A 21418-nucleotide genomic window follows, 5' to 3' on the forward strand; every position below is an offset into this window, starting at 1 on the left:
TGTGTTTGCAAACAAGCACTGAAAGTCATTCTGCGGCCACGACTTCAACTGATAAGAGTAACAACACCAACCCAAGGGACAGTTATAAAAGCGTAAAATCACCTGAACCCTCCTTGAATTTTTCTTGCAGCTGCTCATTAAAAACCATGCACCTAATACATTTGGGCTGCGGGCATCACATGTGAAACAAGTAAGATGAGAGTGCAGCGCTTCTATTCCCTTGGCACTTCATTTTATGGAAAACAGTGAGATGAGACAGAACAAAAGCAGTGAAGGCAACAAAATGGTTTCAATTATCATGCTTATGCTCATTTCTAACCCACAGACAAGCAATTATTGCACATGTTGACTTTGTGTGGGACCATGAAGTCCATTAATATTAAAATGTCTAATGTTAATGTGCTTCAGGTGATTCTCTTGCTATTTTAATTTAACAGTCTAATTAGAAAAGTTAATTATAAGTCTTTTCCCTCGAGGTGACATGCTTCTACGGCGAAAGGTGAAAGAGCTTCAGGTCTCCAGATCAAGATGGTGTCATAATGTACAGTGTTAAGTTTGCGTGCGTTATCTGACGTGTTCTATAGCGCCGAGATGACATGACAGGCTAATCTGATAAATGGAGAGCAGAGTCAGAGGGCACAGTCATGTTCATTGCAGAAGACAGGCTTCTATGGTGGCTTTTATTGTAAAGGTCGACTCTGTGAGCATACAGCATGTGAAGGTCAGAGGTGATCCGCTGCTGGCTGCAAATAAAAAGATGTAAGACTTACCAACAGAGGAGATGTCTGCGAAAGGGTCCTCCCCCTCCTCGGCACTGATCAGGTCGTTCTTCCCTTTCTTGGCTTTGCTTCGTTTCAGGACTGTAAAGAGAAAAGCACACAGGAGGTGAAAAGCAATTATACACGAGTCCTAAAATATGATATAGGAACATAAGAATGGTGCCGTTCTGTTGTGCAGAACTTCTTTATTATGAGTCTGTGAAAGAGAGGAAGTTAATTATAGCCAGAAAAACAGGCGTTTTCACTGTATTTCTATGGAACATGTGTGTGTGTGTGTACATGCAAGTGGAGGGTTGAGCTAATTGGAAGCTATGAATAGCAGTCATCAATCATGTTTTTCATCTGGGTATTTTCTGCCTTCCTGCTTGAAGCCAGCCTTGGAATGAAAAACTGCCAGCGCAACGTGAATGCGATGGTCATGTGACCGGCTCCGTGTCACCGGAGCGGTGGGCTCATTCTCGAGATCTACAACCATGTTTCTCCGCTCAAAAAGGCTGCCGGGAGGCAGAACCGGGCGGCGAAACGACTGGGGCTCGGAGACTGAGTGACGCTTAAACAACCTCTTCCTTATCGAATCACTTTGTTCTGTAATTGACTGCTGAAAAAAATATTTTTCTTATGACAAGTGAAACGATCTGCCAGTGCAGCTAGAATATCTCAACATGTTTCCAGTTTTAACCAGCGTGTTTCGAGAATTCCAAATTTAAGGACTCAACTAAACAACAAAAGTGGCTTGATAAGAAGGAAGTTTTTTGCACTGAAGCCCAAGAAAAAGTTTTACCCCACAAGTGTTTCATGTGCTTTTTTTTCTCAGACATATTCAAAGTATGCTGAAAAACAGGGAGGAACTACCTTTAGTTCACCCATCCTTTCTCTAAATGAAACATCCTGCCTAAAGGATATTGCTTATCTCCAGACGCTGGGTAAGTATTGGATAAATTGTTTTCGAAGAAAGAATTTAAAATTGCCTCTACTGAGTTAGTCAGCTATGATTGGCACTTTGCTCCACTTCTCATACCTGTCATTCATCTGACGAACACCAACTATATTTTCTGCTCCAACAACATCAGAGTGGTTTTTGTGGACTTAATCCCTGATATGTAACTAACTGAGAAAATAAGGCAGCTGAGTGCTGTCACTTTACTGGAATCATCAGCGTGAGTCCATTTACGAGCAAATGCATTTCTGTGTGTGCGTGTGTGTGTGTGTGTTGGGGACTGTGGTATAGTGAACTTACTTGAACAAATCCAATTAGAGTAAAGCTGTAAATGCCACTAATTAACCCCTGCCTTCACACCAGACCTAACGGACTGACATCATTGACGAGAGAGAGAGAGAGTGAGCTCAATTTTAAAAAAGGCATCAAGCATACAGAGTGGAAACCATGACCACCACTCAATAACAATAAGATAATAAGTGCTGATTATTAAGATTCATTAAGCTGTGATTGCTCTTACACGTGATTGGCTGGCGTGGCCTCATGCAGCACATTTTGAGGAATTAATGTCAAACTGATGAACTGTCTCACTCACACTACACTTTGAATGTTATACTGTGATGTTAGCTCGATGGTTTAAAAATATCTTGTCAAAAACTAAAATCAGGACATATATAAATATCAAATTAAAGTTGCAGATGTTATTTCTTGTTATATATCAAAAAGGCAAAGATCTGTGTTACACGGAGCTGGTGCTCCTCTTTAAGGTGTTGTGGTTGACAGGTTGTGTGAGCTGTGTGATTGAGAAAAAGTGGGAAGCGAGGTCTATTTAAGATGAAATGTTTCTGTGCACGGATGATCAAAAATTTGACAGGTTCTTTCGCCACCAGGTGAGTAATCACGGAACCCCTGGAATTTTTTTATTTTTTTATTTTTTAACTCTGGTGTGTTTAAGTTCTGTTTAATTATTTACTGTGATTTTTGCAGTGCTATCTAGTGTGTTGCATAGATTTTGTTTTTCATGGTTGACTTTTTCAGCAGACTGAGTTCAGTAATCACTTTAACTTAAAAGATTTTGTAAAATCCATTTATTTACTTTCTTGCCAGGAGTTGGATGAGGCGATCGATACCACTCTCACATCTGTATGGCGAATATACTTAACTTAGCTTAGCATAAAGACTGGACACAGGGAAACAACTAGCCTGGATCAGACCAAAGGCTAAAAAAATCTGCCTACCAGCACCACAAAAAAAAAAATTTCATGGTATATCTGGTCATATCAAAAGTACAGCATTTCCATCTAGAGCTCAAAGCATTCAATTATATACAGTGTGTACACGCAGACTGAGCCGTTAGGGAACACCTGCATCATTCTGGACAATAATCATAATAATAAGCATCACTCCACTCCTCAGGTAAAAAGACACATCACATTCATGACTGATGATTTTGGAGCGATTTATACACAGCACGTTGCATTACGGGATGGAAATGATGAATGGTACCTCTCAGTGCCTGGTTTACCCTTGTCCTCCTGTGGTGATGGACCATGGTAAAGCAGGTAAAGATACTCAGCCCTGTTCTCACCTGGAAGGTTTTGTTTCCTCTTGTACCATGCGCCGTCCAGCGGGGACTTCTCCTCTGCAATCTCATCCTCCTCCTCCAGCAACACCTCCTCTGCAGCGGGAGAGAGAGAGGAGAGGTTTTTCTAACACAACAAACACATGCCAGCTCTCACACTGTTTCAGAGATGAGTCGAACCTGCTTTGCAGATCCACTCCAAGTATCCGGTGAGCTCTCTCTCGATCTGCTGCTGCCTCCGAAGCTTCAGGAACTCCTGCCTCTTCTCCACGCGCTCTCTCTCTTTGGCAAATTCTCTGTAAAAACATACAAAGACATATTTTTGCACAGAAAGAATAAATGCAAGTAAGGTGCTACGACACTTGGCAACTTGGATTTAAAGCTGAATTCTTTATCAGACAGCTGCCAGGAGGGAACCTGCACATGAACATCCACAGCACCACACCACTGCTGTGAAGTTAATAATAAAGCCACTGTGTTAGCATATATTTCTGAAACTTGTGGAATGTGTGGATGCAGAGGATCCATCCTGCAGTTCCCTGGCTGCCTATCGGTGATGCATCACATGTGTGACCTATGACCTTATGCTGTATGTATTTCTATATCGAAACAGCATTTTATGTTATAGGTAGTGTTCTGGAAAGTCCATTTAAGAACAGCTTATAGATCAAATAAACAGATTAATTAAGCTTATTAAAAAAGATTTAACTTTTTGAGAAATTACATTTTTTTTGCCAATAGTTAAATGAGAAGACTGATACCGCTCTCATCTGTCCATTAACTATACAGCTGGAGCCAGCATATGCTTACCACAAGACTAGAAACAGGGGGAAATTGCTAGCTTAGCATTGTCCAAATGTTAAAAAATCCACCTACCAGCACCTCTAAAGCTCACTAATGAAGATGTTATGTCTTTACCTTTGAGAAGAACCAAGCTAGCTGCTAGCTCTTCTCAGAATCTCAGAAAGAAAGTAAATGAGCATATTTCCCAAAGTGTTTTTTCTTATATACTCAAAATGTGGAGGGGCAATTACCACATTAATGAAAAAATCCTGTTTATCCAATATCTACAGTGTTTTCCCTAAACGCCACAACTTAGGGATGTCCCAGCTTTTTTTGTTGTTGTTGGTTTTGCTGCATTTTGAAATCACGAGATGATGCAAGTTGATGACATGTCTCCGCTTGCATTGTTTCATTCAGCACACAATCTGACAGGCGTCAAAGATGATGTTGAACCGTCTGACACATTGCAGCAGAGATTTTCCATCCATCAAGATCACTGCGTGACATGCAATGAACCTGCGAGATTGCTGTTACCGCACAGGGTATAGAGGCCTTAATGTAAACAGATATATGAAAGGGAGAAAACAATCTACCAGGCTTCATCTCCCACTGATTAATGTAAGAGCCCTGAAGGACCACCAATGGAAGTGAACCAACAGTGATGGGGGATGATAATCTTTTTCTTTCACAAAATCTGATGTGTGTCTCATGGGCCAGAGAAAAATCACATTTTGACTTTATTCGCTGGTTGTCAGCACAACCTGAGTGTTTTCACGACAAACAGAAAGATGAGACTGTGCCACCACAGTCTCATCTTTCTGTTTACAGCGACTGTAAAAGCACGGGACAAAAAGGAAACCACTCTTTATCTCCGGATACAGTTCTGAAAGGGAGAATAACGAGGAGGACAGGGCTCCTTCAGCCGTAGGTTTGTCTCACCAGGGGCTGTGAGTCACCACAGGTTAGAAAAGGCTCTTTGCTACTGCGGACACAATGAACCAGGAGCACAGAGGAGCTGGATGATTAAAGCCGCGGCGGGAGGCCTTTTCATGACCCGCGACGATGACACGGGACGGATGATGAGGGAGGCGAGCAAAAAGGAGGAGCGCTGAATGATGAGGAGAGGACTTGAATAATCGGCTGATTTACTCAATTCACCTTTAACTGAGTCTTGCTTTCCAGTGTGGTTCACTTGCAGTTACTGTCACGAAGCCAATCTATGATTGGTGGACAGCACGCAGGCTGAGTTTGAAGTACGGTTACAATTGTTCCTAAAAAAGAGTCTAACAGAGATTCCAAAAGCATCGATTTTGGTTCCTCAAAACATCATTTCATCTTTTTTGAAATCTAATAAATGAATAAGGAGAAATAATCAGCTAGAATCAGCATTCAGTAAACGTCATGTGACCGCAGCTGGGCGCAGACCTGGAATTTGTGTGTCTACGTTAGGAGATGACTTACCCCGAGAGGACACCCAGCACCAGGTTGAGCATGAAGAAGGAGCCGATGATGATGAGAGGGATGAAGTAGAGCCAGTTCCAGGTGTTTCCTGCTACATCGTTGGTCTGGACACACAAACAGCACAGAGGGAAGTGAGAAGATAGTTTCTGCTATTTGCTGAGTTTGAAAGAGAGAGTCATTTTAGTAAGAAATGGTCATCTCATGTATCTCTTGAAAAAACTTGGCTGACTGAACAAAAACTTTTGCCAACTTGCCTCATTAGAAAAATGATGGCAACTTTTCAATTTGAAAAAAAAAAGCAATTAAAAAAGTCTCTCCATCATCTCTGCCTGCCTCCTACCAAACAGACCCACCAACACACGTCCGGCGAACAAAGAGCCCGGGCTGCTATCGCCGCCAAACAACTGCTTCATTCAAGGCCCGGCTCGGAAACATCCGCTTCAAATTGGCCACAAATAGGTGTGACAAGTCAGACTTCCAGTGTGAGCCGTCATGGCTGGAGGTTGGTTAAATGACAGCAAGCATGCGAACACACACACACACACACACACACGCACACAGCCAGCTGCTGCTGCTTTTTACTTTACCCACCACCTCATCATTGACCCATGTTATTTGATTTATGCTGATTCACTGACTGTGAGCTAGTGCGCTGCAAAAAATAAAGAGACTCAAACAAACACCTGACTGTTCCAGCTATATGTGATAGCCGAACGCATCATTCGAACGCCATGCTGCCTCCACAGTCTCTGCTGACTTTCCACCGGGCTTTAAGACCCAACTGCAGCCGATTGCTCCCAGTCAGCCACGGGAGCATCAGTGAGGTCGGACCCTGATGCTGCCTGACACGGTAAGTCCTGGCTCACAGCTGGTGTTCCACTTCGATCCGCAGGTGTTGGATGGCGTTGAGGTTAGGGCTCCGCGCAGGCCAATCAAGCTCTTCCACAACAAATTATGGAAATCATTTTCTTAATGGAGCACAGGGGTATTTTTATGAGAAAGGAAAAACTCTTCAACAGACTGCTGCCACAAAGGTGGAAAAACAATGTTATTAAATCTGATTGTATGCTGTAGAGTTAGAACATCTCTCTTCACTGGAACTATTAAGTTTTTGGACAGGGTGTCCACATACATTTGGCCATTAAGTATATATGGTATCTATGTATTTCACACTAATATTCCACTATTATTCCAAATATGAAAATATTCTGAATATTATATGGGTCATGTAAACAGCATATTCCATTTGGATATTCTGAATGCAGCATTTTCTGATATCTGAGGGTCAGGGTCCTGGGAGTCAGCACCCTCCATGTCTGAGAGCGCTCCCACACGGCGGCCTGTTAGCGGGGGACAGACCTGCGGACTGATGGGCTGTGTGAAGCACGGTGGCATTCTGCAGACGCCAGTGTCGGGGGGCTGCCACACGCTGGCTGTAATAGTGATGGGAGGTTCAGGGCGGCTGAATCAGCGGGCTGGAGATCTATATTATGCGCCCCAGCATGTGAGACGAACACACATACAGTAGCACACCCTCCGTCTCGGCTGTCAGAGGAGCGGCGGCCCACACACCAGGATAAATGGCAGGCAGAAGCTTCGCTGTGTTGCTCTGCATCGTTTCCTTCTCTACATGTCCGACATCTCATCACCGTTTCATCATCTCATCACTCTGTGTCTCTGTCTCTTGCTCTCCACGTACAGCTAATCTCTCCCTGAATTCAGTTCAACTCAACAGAGCAAAAGGGAAAAATGCTTATTTACTTTTCAAGAGTGAGATGAGAAGATCTATATCAACCTCCTGGAGGCAGGATGTTATTAGCCTAGCTTAGCATAAATACTGAAAGCAGCTAAGGGGAGCAGCTCGCCTGACTCTGTCCAGTGTTCAAAAATATGTCCACCAGCACCTCCAAAACTCACTATTGACAAGCTTTATCTCGTTTGTTCAACACATTGATGAACAGGTTTTAGGTCAGGCAACATGCTGGAGCTATTTCTTGGCTGAAAACAGGCGGGTGCAGTGACTGGGCAGAGCTCCCTGAGATTTTCATCATCACAGTGAGGTTGCTGTCACTGTTGCCGGCCTTTGGTTCAGTCCCTTCAAGTTTCATCAGCTTCATTTCCAGTTGTTTTCAGAGAAAAAGCTTTGATTAAAAAAAAACAATAAATGTACGCTACCTGAGCAGCACCAAACAGAGACAAGGTTGGTGAACAAGGAGCTAACTATTAGCGCTACAGAGTCAGATTTTTCCCACAGGAGTTGGTGGAGACCAAAACAGAGCTGAGAGAGGATATTAGATTTGATTCATCAGGAAGAAAGAAACACAAGGCAACTCTTTCCTAACACATTTGCCAATTTAATTTTATAAATTAATAAGTCAATATTGTGTTTATAGCTTGTAATGCTCCCAAGTTCTGTGTAAATAAGCTGAGTCTATCTGTGCTCAGAATTAGGTAACATCTCTTCTGTTTGCAGGAGCAACAGATATCAAACTTCTGTCTCTCTCTGGGGAACCCGGGACGCCTGGTGTGGAGGAGAAAATGAAGTGGAAATGCACTCTGTTGCATCAGCGTTCAGTCCCAGAATCAGCTGGTGAGAAGGAAAAGACTTTTCTCTCCTGTTGACACGGCCTTAATTCTTCATCTGACTGCTCAGGCAGACGAGCTGAGTTCAGTTTAGCTTATGCAAATGGTTTTCAGCAGCAAGGTCTCTGCGGTGGAAGCCTAAGAGCTGCTGGTTTTCTGGATTTACGAGGTTGAACAAGCTAATCCCAATCGAGCGTGCACAATCTGTCTACTCGTGAGCATGTTTAGGACTTTTAAAACAAAAAGGAAAATGCGAGAAAAATCAAGTACCAGCAGAATGCAGGCATATAAATTTGATCATTTACATTCCTGATCCAGAACATCCCTGTCTCGCCCCTCCTAGACGATCATGTGAATAAGGTGTAATGTAATCCAGCAAAAAGAAAAAAAAAAAACAAAAAGAAAAGAAAACCTGGACCACGCCCCCAGGCAGCACGGAAGGACATCCATCACTTCAATTTATCATATGTCACTTCTGGATGGAGGGTGTGATCCAGTATCCTATATTACAAACAGCCTCTGGCGCTGTCAGACAAACACATCTGTGGCTTCATCTACATTTACTTCACATGTTTAGGCTAAGATGTGGGTGATTGTGTAACTGTCTATATGTGGTTCTTGCCAACTCTCTCAATCTTGCCTAAACTCTGCAGATTTTCATTCTTTTTCTCTCTGTATATTCTTACTCTGTCTACCTTATCTGCTACTTTCCAACAACAACAATTTTAATAATAATAATAATAATATCAATAATAATAATGATAATGCACATTCCACCAAAAACGTAGTCTCTGGGGTGATAGAGGCTAAAATAGGCAAGTAATGGGCAGAATAAACCAGTTTTCTATCTTAAATTCTACATTTCTTTATGTGTTCTTTGCATTTTACAGATTTTTGTCGATAAGGATCACCAAACAAGAGACATCCCCAGAGTCTTGAAAAATTTCCCATTTCTCATTATAAGAACATATGGGATACAGGATGTATGTGTCATTTAAATGCAAAGGCTGATTAGCTCACCCTACCTTTAAGTGCACTGGGTATGGAGCCATGCAACGAGATTAAACCACACTGTGTGCACAGCGTGAGAGCAAATACAGGGCATATGGCAATCAGGGCCACTGGCTATACTAATGTAGTTCATTACAAAACTGCTGATGCACTATGTTGCCTTTAGCAAGGTACTTCTAACAACCCCATATGTTGTTTAAGTATAATGTGATGAGTAAAATGTAGTTCTGAGAATAACGAGCAAAAGGTCTATTTGTTCAGTGACACTGAAATGGATAGAGGCGATCTTGCGAAATTATCGCTAATTAAAGATAATTATGGTATTTTAAAAGATGTTTAAAAAACACATCCCACTGCGAAGGCTGCACATTTATCCAAGCTTGTTACTTATCAAAGTGTTAAGAAGCTTTTTCATTGTCATATGATGATCAGAGTAACCGGAAGAGAATGCTTCAGCCCGCTTCATGACCAGGAGAATATTAGCATTTTTTTCTTTTGTATTCAGCTATCTTGCAACATGATTGTATAGAAAATCAAGTAGCATTGATGCTACCAGTAAGCTAGCAGCCACAGCAGGGACAACTGCAGCCACCGCAGTGCCTTGCAGACGGCTTAGGGCTCGTGCATCATCGGATTTAACGTTTACCATAAAAGGCTGACAGAATTCTTTTTCCACTTGGGAAAATGTGCTGACCGAGCACTATAAATGAGCTTTCTGTCACACTTACAGAAAGCTCATTTATCTCAACTTGCTGTTGAGAGGGACCTGACCAAGAAATACATGACGGGGTGGAAAGACAGTTTACGGAGGAGATTCCTTTCATCTGGGAGACGCCGGCTACAGCTTCATTAGGCCCACCCTGAGCCACTGGAAGTGTAGCAGGTAAGCCACCATCATTTTAGTGTAAGTTGTTTTCCTGATTTGCCTTAAGGTGATTAAAATTCATATCGACTGAACCAAACGGTCCTTGCTGAAATGGATTCAGAATAACAAAAATAAAATAAAATAAAAAACAGACTCTAAGGATACAGCAACACCACATGAAGGATTTTCATTGAATTCAGGTGCTGCTGTTACTCACTTCACTTGCTACAGGTGGTTAGATCGATAAGAAGGTCAAGTATGACATGTCCACATGTTGTGTCTGAAGGGGAAAATCTATTGAAATGGAGATGTGTGTGGTCCCTGCAGCTGAAATCTGGAATTTTTGAGATCTTCTGCTGTACAGAACCTGAAAACACAACCTCCACGCTGGAGGTTAAATGATAACATCCACCCAAAAAAGCCACTTCCTTCATTCTGATGACATCTGAAAACAAACTTTGGGTGATGACTTACATCCAACTTAGCTTGATGTTTCTATATAAGTTCACTTGATATCGTTATTCCACCTCTGTTATTCCCGTGAGTCATCGCTGGGTGACTGCTCTGAATTATCAGTGAGGAAAAAGCAAAAGCTGCCGCATAATTTGGAGTCATGCATCATGTTGTTGTGGTGTGACAGTGTACTCCCACTCTCAGCTCACAGTGCTGCCGCCACCATACACACACACACACACACACACACACACACAAACAGAGACACACACTTTCTCTGATGGCAAGGAAAGCCTGCTGAGATGAAGACAGCCACTCAGAATCAATTCTGCAGCTCCTTACAGTCCTGAATCATTCACAACAAGCAGCAGTGAATGTGCTCAACAGCTCTGGTGGCACGGAGAGCAAAAGGTCCTCCGAGAGAACAAGAATATATCCAAACAGTTTTCTGGTTAAACTGACTTTGAGGATCTCATCATTTTCTCAGAATCTACCATTTTCTTCTGTTGACGCTGAATTAATTTGCTGCAGGCTAATTTTAGTGACATTAAATCAGGCAGTTTGACTCCAAAAGGCTGTTCCTTTCACATCAAAGTAGCCAAAGAGATACCAGGCTGACGTCTGTTATCCAGACTAGCCCATTTTAATGTCTTTCGCCTCATTAGTAAGAGCTCTACATCCCAAGTAGCACTGTGAAAAAAAAAAGCCACAAATTCCACTAAAAGTCTAATCACTTATTGCACAACATTGCAAGAATCCTACAACCGGAGCACCTGCCTTGTATCAGATGGATACACACATCTCACTCCCATAACAGAGAAGCTGAAAAGCAAAATAAAAGCAAGCAAACAAACAAAAAACTAAGATTTTTTTTTATTTATTTCGCCTAGATATTGAATTAAATGACGTGTGAGTGGGGTCACTCGCACTGATCTAAGTCTCGCGTAGCTGGTAGTTTGGTTTCACGGCACATTTACTGTATGGTTCCATCTCATCAGTTTTGTTTCCAGCAGGCAGCTCTTTTCAGCAAACAAGCTCTCATAAAGCTGCTGTGCCCTACCTGCCCGGCATCGAACGGCAGACAGGCAACGTTAGCGGCTAATAGACAGACAAAAGCTAAACTGTGTTCGCTCTGTTCGCTTGTTTTGTTTTGTTCTTCTGCACCCTTGTGGACTTGCATGGTAAATCTCCTTTCCGGAAACTAGCATGTGCTCGCAAACAAAGGACCAAATCACTGTGGCGGTACAGTAAATGTCAGGTGATGTTCCTACAGGCTGAGACATGCATGTGCACGCTGAGCTCGACCCGACAACTTCAGCATCCTCTGTGCGATATCAACTCCTCAATAGCTCCACTGACATTAAAGAAGTCACACACAGCCATGACTGACTGTTCACACAATATCCTACTGTCCCTGCGTGCTGCTCTATTTTTACGAGGCTTTGACAGGCGCCACGACCGCCCTGACAGATGTCAGCGTGATGAGGTCAAGGTGCACCTGTGACGCACACAGCTCTAATGAAGTCAGAGGAAAAGGTGCCTGTGACCACTGGTATCCCACACATGGACATGAAATCACACAAACCCACATATAGATCTCAGTAAAGGGAAACCACAGCAAGTGCTAAATCAACCATGCATGACAGCACGGTAGAACAACGAATGATAGCTTTTACAGCTGTAACACTACTACTAGCTGGGACACAAGGTGCAAAAATATCCACTGATTGCAGAGCGCCATTTGTTGTTTTGGTGAAAATGTGATTCATTTACACATTAAAAAGGCAAAAAAAATGCTTCCTTCCTCTAACAATGTTTCAAGTCCTATTTCTCTGTAAGATTAGATATTTGACTAAACAACAATTCAACTTAAGTGAGAAAAACCACTTTAATTATAATTTAAGAAGAGATTAGCTCTTAGAACTCAGCTCATCTGCTTCATCGGGACTGCGGGGGTGTGGTTTGACCAGATTTGATTGGCTGTGGTGTCTTCCTGGCAACATGAGCAAAGAACCTTCTGTAGGTAAACTCTGAGTGCAGCGAGAAAACACACATACATGAAACTCTCACGTGAAGTAGTTAAAAACTGTGCTCTCATGTAGGATCCCATCAGTTCAAGTAAGAAGCTCATTGCGAAAGAAGTTTTAGGGCTCTGAATTGAAAATGTATAAATACTAAATACAAGATTCAAATAAGAGCGAATGCAAAATTAAGTGACGAGTAAATTTCTTGCAGTGTTAAGCCTGAACATGACACAGCCGAGGTAATTAGGGCCGCGTCTAATTTGACGGCAGCCGTTGGGTCGCCAGGAGAGACAAAGGAAATGTAATGAAATCACGGGGCATGAAACGAAGATTGCCACATTATCAACGCTGAGAAGCCACCCACACATCCTGCTGCTGCTACAACAGCGCCGCTTCCCCGCTGACTGGCTGAGAGCCAAAGCAGTCACAGCGGGAGTCGATGCAGGCCTTTGCTGTCTTTTGCAGATCACTGTCATGGCATTTCCGCTGCAAACGAGCGTCTAGTGGAGACAGATAGGCATGGTGGGACCACATCACGATGGTACCTGAGCTTTGTAACAGCTGTAAGGGTCTTCAAGGTTTATCAAAGTCTTTTCAGACAAACTGTTGACAGATAGGCGTCAATATTTCTGGCTTTCATTCATTTTATTGGATAAAAAAATACTGGATGAATTATATCTAGATTGTGGCTCATAAAAACAGAAACCGGTCAAAAATTGCAGGTGAAAAGACTGAACCATGCAAAAGAACTGTTTAGGCCTATGTACTGCGTGAGCAACTTTAATTGGAATGAATGGGTCATGATCTCAGACCACTTCATACTTCAACAAGTATATATATATTTTTTTCTAATTTACTTAGAGGGACTGTGGTGCAGCTCAGCAGCTCATTTCCAGCTTCTCCCATTTTTCCTCTTTCCTTCTCTTGTAGTCCTCAGCCCCAACCAACACTGCTTCAAGTGAGATCACTTCATCAGGCTTTGCGCAGTTCCCTCATAAATGTAATCGTTCTCCCCAAAACCTGACTGTGAGATGTAAAATCACTGGACTTCCCCTTTGAGGTTTGGTTTGCAGTTCGGCACAAGCTCGGTTAAGGTTAGGCGAAGGTCCTGGTCAAGATGACGGTTATTCACATCTGTTTTTGCAAGTGTGTCCTCACAAGAGAAACGTAAGCATTTGTCATTCACCATGTCGTGGTTGTTTGGGTATAAAGCATGTGGGACTTTGACAACCGAACCCAATATTTCCCTTGCCTTAACCAAAGCAGGGTACAGAGGGTCCACAACATGAGAATGATGTCAGACTTAGCAAGTCAGATCTGATCTAGTAGCTGCTAGATGGTGATAACAAAGCAGCAGTATCTAAAATGGGATCTGAAGGTGAAAATGAAGGTGAACATATTTTGCACTGGAGAGAGATAAATGATACAGCATGTTCTGTTTAGGCCCAGAAACAACAGGAGAATGACAAAGTCTTTGTATGAACATCCTGTTTTAACCTTGGAAAGTGACTGTTATTATCACAACAGGAGAAATATGTTAGATGGGAGGAAATATGAAAGAAATTCCAGCAAACGACAGAATAATTTGGAAGGATACTGCTCATTATTCTTCCCAGCAAGGGGAGTTTTAACTTCTGGATGCATATTCCACTATAATCTGGCCTCATTCTGGAGTCGCATATGAGTAACATCCACTGTGTGGTTTAGCCGCTAAAGACGACACTGACGGGAGGATACTTTGCTCAAGTCAAAAGCACAGCTCTGCAGCAGCTGGCAACATTATGATCATTAGCATAAGCTGAAATCTCTCTTTTCAGTTGCACTGCCTTCGCTTTTCCTCGGCTCTGTTCATGATTAAAACATCAAGAAGGCGCGTTGACTCCGTTTGGTGACATTCCCACGTCCCCTGCCTCCCGCACTGGGTAGAAAAACTTGGATTTCATCATTTACCAGGACTTGTGTTGGGCTTGCTGCCTTCTTCAGCACAAAGGCACTTTGTCCAAAAGAAAAACATAAGCTTCCCACTGATTTCAATGAGATTACTTGTAGTGTGGGTGCTTCTTGGTGCTGCTTCTGCATCTGATAATTGCTTACATGACCACAAGGGGCACTGTGCTGTCATTTCCACATAACTTCAACCAATCAGATGAAAAATGCCTTACAAGGTAGAATACTTTGTAGCTTGCATGGTACCTATTTGTTGTAATGAAAGTTGTGTATCCAGGGCATGCCACTGAAAAGGAATCGGAATCATGGCGGCAATTTTTTTATTTTAAATGGTAGAGTTAACACCGGTCTCACTGCAAGGCAAACTACTGGGAATGTGTGCTTTGAAAGCAGTGGATTGGCTGATGATGTTGCACTGCACAGCAGCAAAAGTTGACTTGGGTTCGGGCAACCTGTTCTTCTTTTGACAGAACCCTCTGCGTCACTACTATCACTGCACCAAACCACTGGCATTAAATGTCTTTTTCCTGTCCCTTTACACCAAGTTTGCATCATGCACATGAAAGTAGCCTTTCAAATATTAAATCTTGAAAGTTCAAAAATTAAAGTGTCTTCCTGTTTGATAAGGTTTCAAACTGGACTTCTAGGCTTGTATTTCATCTTTTCACAAGCAGGGGTGGGCCATGATACATTACAAGTAACACACAGTAAAGTAAAAAAAAAAAAGCATTCTTATTAAGGAGCGCATGCCTTTCATGTTCCTTTCTGAGCCGTACATGTACCATGATTCAATGATGAGGGAGCAAAGCCCAACAAGAGGCGGCTTCCAGCGACAATCCATGCGTGGCCACATTTTTTATACCAAAACCTGCCTGGAAAACACTGAGATCTCCACTTTCAAAAACTCCTCTTCTAACCTCCACCAGCATACTAAAGTTAGCTATAGTAACTTTCCATGTGAAACAATATTTTCTAATGTTATGATAATGACATTAACTTATGATAATAATAGTGCTTTCCAACAAAGACATCATATGCAGCAATGCTTGACATAAAAAGACATAGAATGAACATAAAAACAGCGATAGAAAGTTAATGTAAATGAAAATAAAGATAGAGCATAACATAAGTTGGAGGAGGTAGGTGTAGGAGTAGGTGTTCTGGAGCTTTGGGGAGGTAATGGACAAAGGCTGCATCCCTGACTGTCTTTCAGCTGCTGCTGGAAACATCCAATAAACCAGCAGCAGATGATCACAGTGTTCAGGAAGGCTAATAATAAATGAGGGAGTTGGTGATGTAGCTTTGTCCTAGTCAATTAAGGGCTTTGTATACAAGGAGGACCTTAAAATCAATCCTGTTACAGGAAGCCAGTGCAGAGCAGCTAAAACTGGACTAATGTGCTCTCTCCTCTCTGTTCTGGTTAATAGCTGAGCTGCAAAGTTAATCTTTTTTACAAGGTTTGTTGAAGTCATCTGTTTTTTGTTTTTTTTTTTTTACATCAGCAGCAGTGCTGGCTCTGATTGAGGTTATTTCTTCAATGAAGAATGATACAAGTTCTTCACGTTTGATGTAGAGAACTGTGGACGGGTGGGGGCGGTGTTCAGTGGAGAATAATATTCTAGAGTTTGCAGTACTGTCTGTAATAGTCTTGGAAAAGCAATCCTTCCTTGCCAGACATATGGCTTTGTTATAGACAGACATGGCTTCTTTGTGTATATTACAGTGAACTGTGAGCCCAGTTTTCCTCTCTTTTCTTCAGCTGCTTGACAGATTCTCTTGATCTCATGAACACTGTTACTGTTCAACCATGGGCAGATTCTGTCAGTCGACCTCTGTTATGTTACAGCTAGTGGTCTGTTTGGCTTTTAAACCGTACGCTTTAGAAAGCAATTAACCCACCAGAATGCCAACCTCAACGTTAACATTATTTTCAGAAGTTTTATTCACTATTGCTGTTTTTTCATATTTTTGCAATAGCCTAACCTTATTTTCTTAGAGTGTGCAGGGTGTGGAAAGAAGCATGGAAAGTAAAATGGAAAATAATTCATTAAGTAGAGACTTTTTTTTACTTGAGTAGGTTTTTTAAAGGGTAATTGTACTTTTATTTGAGTATCGATCTTCAGGTCTCTACCCACCACTGCTCACTGGCACCTGTAATAAACCATACACATCATCAGAGTGCTATTGTTGGTCTCAGCGTACCCTCGTTGTCAACACTCTGTCCAGCTGAAGAATAGCATGGCAGACAGCAGTGGGCCGTTCCACTACATCAGCTGCTTGGAGACTGCAGAAACCCGGGACGCGGCCTCGCCGGGGGAGGTGAAGTTATGAAGATAGTGGGGGGATGGATGGCAGAGAGGAAGCAATGAGGAAAGAAAAGGAAGAGGGAGGAGGATGGTAATGACGGGGAGGATGGGGAGAGGTACTCTGCATTTTCTTTTGCACCATTAGAGAGGAAGGTCTGAGCGATCCCCCCTTGGGCCAAACGTAGCATAGTCATCAATCTGCGGGGTTAACGCTGGGTTACAGCAAAGTATATAATCCACAGAATAGAGCCCCCCGCCCGATGCTATTCTGGCTTCATGATGTTATAGACTTCACCCCACCCCCCTGCTTCTGTACCAAGAGTGCATCTACATTTGTAGACTTAGGATGGTATTGCATACATGACATGCATGCACACTCCGCTGCATTCACACAAATACACTTATGGCTCTTTTCCACTGCGTAACGTTGTCATGGTTTCTCCTTTTATTTCCTTTGTTCGCCACATTCTCCAGGGAAAACTTTGTATAACATTTCAGGCCTGGTCAGATGGTGAATTCAGGAGGTGTCTAACAGTGCCGTCAATCAGGATGAGTCAAAGAAATGTGCCATCACTTAATAAGGATGACTATAAAAAAACAATAACTGCCATTTACTCATCTATCTGCAATGATAACTGTTTGTTTTTTTAACAATCAAAACTGTTGTTTGGACCCTTGTTGGACCAGACACATGATATGACAGCATTTGGATGAATTGAGGAAATACATCACATAGCTAAATGTCAGAGGCTGTTATGGAAATTGATGTGTCCTGTTATACAAAGTCAAGGAGGAGGCAAAGGCTGTTGGAGCAGCATCTTTCTTCAACATGAATGAGCAGGCTATGTTGAAGCCATGGCTCGGTCTTTCTCCTCATTGAGAGGGAGTGTTCGTGTTAGCAAGGAGAAAATACTGTTGCTTTAGCTAACTGCAGTTAAATATAGCTTGCACATGGATATAGCACCCTGTTTAGCATCGCTGTCATCCAGTCACAAACTTGTAACCACTTGTTATGCGCACGAGCCCCCATGCTGCTGGTCCACCGGCACAGTGAGAGTGTCACCGAAGGCAGATGGATGTATAGGTGTGAGGCAGGTGTCCGAAAGGTGTTATACTTCAGTGAAGCTCCTTCCACGACTGCAAGAACGAGCTCAACACTGTCTGTGCGCGATGAAGTAAAACCAGACCAATCAAAACAGTCTTAAAATGAGCCTCATCTGCATCAATGGGGTGTGTGAATAGATCTCTACAAGGCCACGTGAAGTCTCTCCCACCTTAAAAAAGAAGGCAAAGAGAGAGGACTGTATGGTGGAAATCAGCCGTGCAGAGAGAGAAGACCTGGTTGAATAGGTGGGCAGGAAGAAATACGGTCTTAAAATCCACACAAAAATGCTGGAATAAAAATAACTGGCGGATCAAAAGGAATGACTTTGAGCAGGAGGAGAAGAAAAAGATCGAAATACAAAGACAAACTACCAACAGAGAGAAAAGGCATTCTCAGATCACAGCAGCGTGGGTCTGCAGCGCTTAGGATAATGAGCCGGCAAAAGCTACGGGAGATGTTTGGAGCGAAGCACGGAGGAAGAGCAAGGAGAAGAAGGAGGAGGAAAGATGGCTCTGCAAGTGGCTCACAATCTAGTGCCAGTAAGCTGTCATCTCCTGGGAAGGGAGAAGATGAAGCAGAGATAAAAAGGAATGAAGGCAGGAAAAGGGAAAACAGAGGCATTCAGGGAATTAAAGACGACACACAGAGTGAGGGGAGAATGAACTGGGAAAAACGGAGGGATAACAGAGGAAGGGGAGAAGGAGGAGCACAAGGAGCACAGGCACAAATAATCACAAAAAAAATTTGTCAAGTAAAATGTAACGGATCAAAAATAATTGATCATATCACTGAGTGTAGAGAAATTCACAATGTTAGCTCTCTGTCTATAACCTGAAGCAGTGTCGAATGAGGCCAAAGCCTTCATTTTTAGCACATTTCAAACGCACCATTAGTTTTCAGCGGCCACACATGGATTCAAGGTGTCCAGCAGAGCATCACAGTCACATATGTCACATTTGCTCCTAACTGAGTCTCACTTTAGCAGAATTAACACGGCTCCTTTATGTGAGGTGCTGGGAAGTACAGGTTGCTGTTTATCTCCGTAACGCACATACAAGTGCCCAGCTCACATGGGCCTGAAGGACGAACTTGGATAAGAAATAATAAATCTAAATCACATAATAGAGAAAACCATTAATCCTGCACATGGGTTTCTGATAATATGTTGGCAGTTTAGGTTGCTACCACATATCAACAAACAGTGTTTCTTATATATGACGGCGTGTCAACACAGAAAGGCTTTCAGCTGTGTTTTTCAGTTTTTCATCCATCTCACACCATCTCCTACATTAACCAGCTGTTCAGGAATGAGCTCACATTTCTATGCTTAGAGGCTCTCACCCCACCACTGATGGTGGGGAAAATTAGTGTCAGGAGCCACAATCCAATGAGGGAATACGTTTTTCTGAAAGGTAATATTGCTAACTTTATAAGTAGGCTTGTTTTAAATATTACAATGTGTTTTTGAATTGAATTAAAGTAGTACTTTCTCCTCTGTTCTTTATTGAAACTGTCTCAAGGTGCCCCTGCACCAGAGGCAGTCTTTCAAAACTTTCGCAGCTCTGTGCACACTGGAAAGCTTTTTTTTCTTTTTATATTTACATTTCCTCATTTGGCAGATACCACTGGTGCAATATGTGAGGCTCGCTGCATGTCTGATTTTGCATACATCATTTGGTTGACTAAAACAGATGAAGCTCTGAGTCAGACAGCCATTGTGGGACGGGCCCAGACACTTCATCATTTTTTAGTTCTGCTTGGCTGGACGTCTCTCATCCTTTAGGGATTCTTATTTTTCTTTTTGTGCTCTGGGATTGTGTGTTTTTTAAAAGACACCATCACGCTTTTGGCCGCCCTGAAAAAACAGAAAGTGCCGCTATTTACACAACAAAACTGTTTGGTTGGTGACAGAAAGAAAAAAAGTCCTAAAAACTTGCTGATGGGGATCGTCCCAGTGACCCAGTTGTCGAGATCCACATTACATGGCCATAACGTCTCTGTTTGGTGTCCAGACACAGATTGTTACATGACATTTAGTCGCCCTCTCTTTCCAAGTTTCTCTTTGCACCACTTCTCTCATTGTACACGCTCCCAACTGGCAACTTCCTGCATGAACTGAATGAAGCTTTCCAGTTTTATGCAGATGACACCCAGATTTGTATTCATGTCCTTTTCCTGCATTGTTCCATGCATTTTCTTAACATGCCACACTGCCTTTAAAGGCTTCACCTGGCCCGACCAGAGAAAACATTGACATTATTTAAAGTGGAAACTCCTTGTCCTGTAAATGAATTGTATAATAATAGTATTTGAACATGTATCTTTGTTTTACATAGTTTATATTATCTTCCTATTCTGTAATTGTCTTTTTGTAAGCTGTATTGAGACACTGACATGCCATTTTTAGTTCAAAATAAACTTACTCACTCATACTCTTTGCATACACACACACTGTACGTGGAGACTAACAGTGGACAGGTACAGTGTGTCCTCTGTGCCACTGCTGCTATCTTGCCATCCATGCAGAACCCCACCTGGCACGTTGGGCCAATGTGGGCCTATATTTACCTGTTTACCATCTCTGCTTGAGCAGGCTTGTTTCCACAGACACACACACAAACACACACACACAAGGACAGGCAAGATATCAAAGATGAGGTAGTCTAAGGTTTGCAGGTGGAGTGGCGAGTGGTGCCATGCTTAAATCTGAGAGGGTAAAATGAATGAATAATACTCTCCACTTCATCAATATCTACCCTCAAGGTGCCGTTCAGTAACAAACCAATCCAACAAATGCTCCAGGGAGCTGCTCAGTGGTCACAGTTTGGTGGCTGGCAGCTCACAGGTGTGAATGTGTGTCTCTATATGAACGTTAAGCACTTCAGTGGGAGATAAATGTGTGTGTGCTCAACAAATTCCTCTAAATGAATTATTCATGATTTTATAAGTATTCAAAATACCCCTCGTAGTTCCTAGAGGCTCAAATGTTCATTACACACCGAAAGTTGAAAGTTATGGATGGCAAAAACTAGATTTTGTTAGTGTTAACTCCTCCAGGTGCAGGGCTAACACTGTTAAGTGTGTCCCGAATATGCCCCTATAGGAAAGTCCATGAGGTCATTAAAATCAGTATGGTTTATCTCCATTAGAGCATATGATGTTAAACAAATTAATGGTAATCTGCTAATTAGATGAGAAGATATGTTGGCATTTTAAGGATGGCAGGCGAGGAAAGCACATGAGCTGTCCAACAGAAAAAAGGTTGATCCTCTGAGGAACATGAAGGTTCTCACCTTATTTCATTCTTACATTTCTGATGTATTAGTGGAGGTTTTGGCCTGAGGTTGGCAAAGGTCAGAAGGTCTCCAAACACATTACTGTTGGGTTTATCCTCAAGGAAGCCTGAATATCAACGACTGATTTCATGAAAATTCAGTCCTTATTTTTCAAGACCGATTCATGGACTAAAGTGGAGGTCCAGAGGAAAATATGACCTGAGAGAGTTTCAAAGCATCACCACAATCATTTTCTGAGGATAACGAACAGCTACACCAATCTGGCTAATCATTATGACGCCCTGGA

General features: G+C 42.4%; 1 protein-coding gene across 3 annotated transcripts in view; it reads right to left on the reverse strand.

The window, feature by feature from the left end:
• The window catches only part of cacna1bb (calcium channel, voltage-dependent, N type, alpha 1B subunit, b), a 162882-nt gene that overhangs the window by 73684 nt on the left and 67780 nt on the right, over nucleotides 1-21418 (reverse strand). For all 3 annotated transcript variants that reach the window (XM_041959684.1, XM_041959685.1, XM_041959683.1), the window contains exons 9-12: nucleotides 5543-5646; nucleotides 3479-3594; nucleotides 3305-3394; nucleotides 771-860 (exon numbers count right to left, since the gene is read on the reverse strand). In XM_041959684.1, coding sequence (XP_041815618.1) covers nucleotides 771-860; nucleotides 3305-3394; nucleotides 3479-3594; nucleotides 5543-5646 — 400 coding nt within the window. The remainder of the gene's footprint in view (nucleotides 1-770; nucleotides 861-3304; nucleotides 3395-3478; nucleotides 3595-5542; nucleotides 5647-21418) is intronic.

This window comes from Chelmon rostratus, chromosome 19 (assembly GCF_017976325.1).
Source record: "Chelmon rostratus isolate fCheRos1 chromosome 19, fCheRos1.pri, whole genome shotgun sequence".
In the NCBI taxonomy this organism is placed as follows: domain Eukaryota; kingdom Metazoa; phylum Chordata; class Actinopteri; order Chaetodontiformes; family Chaetodontidae; genus Chelmon; species Chelmon rostratus.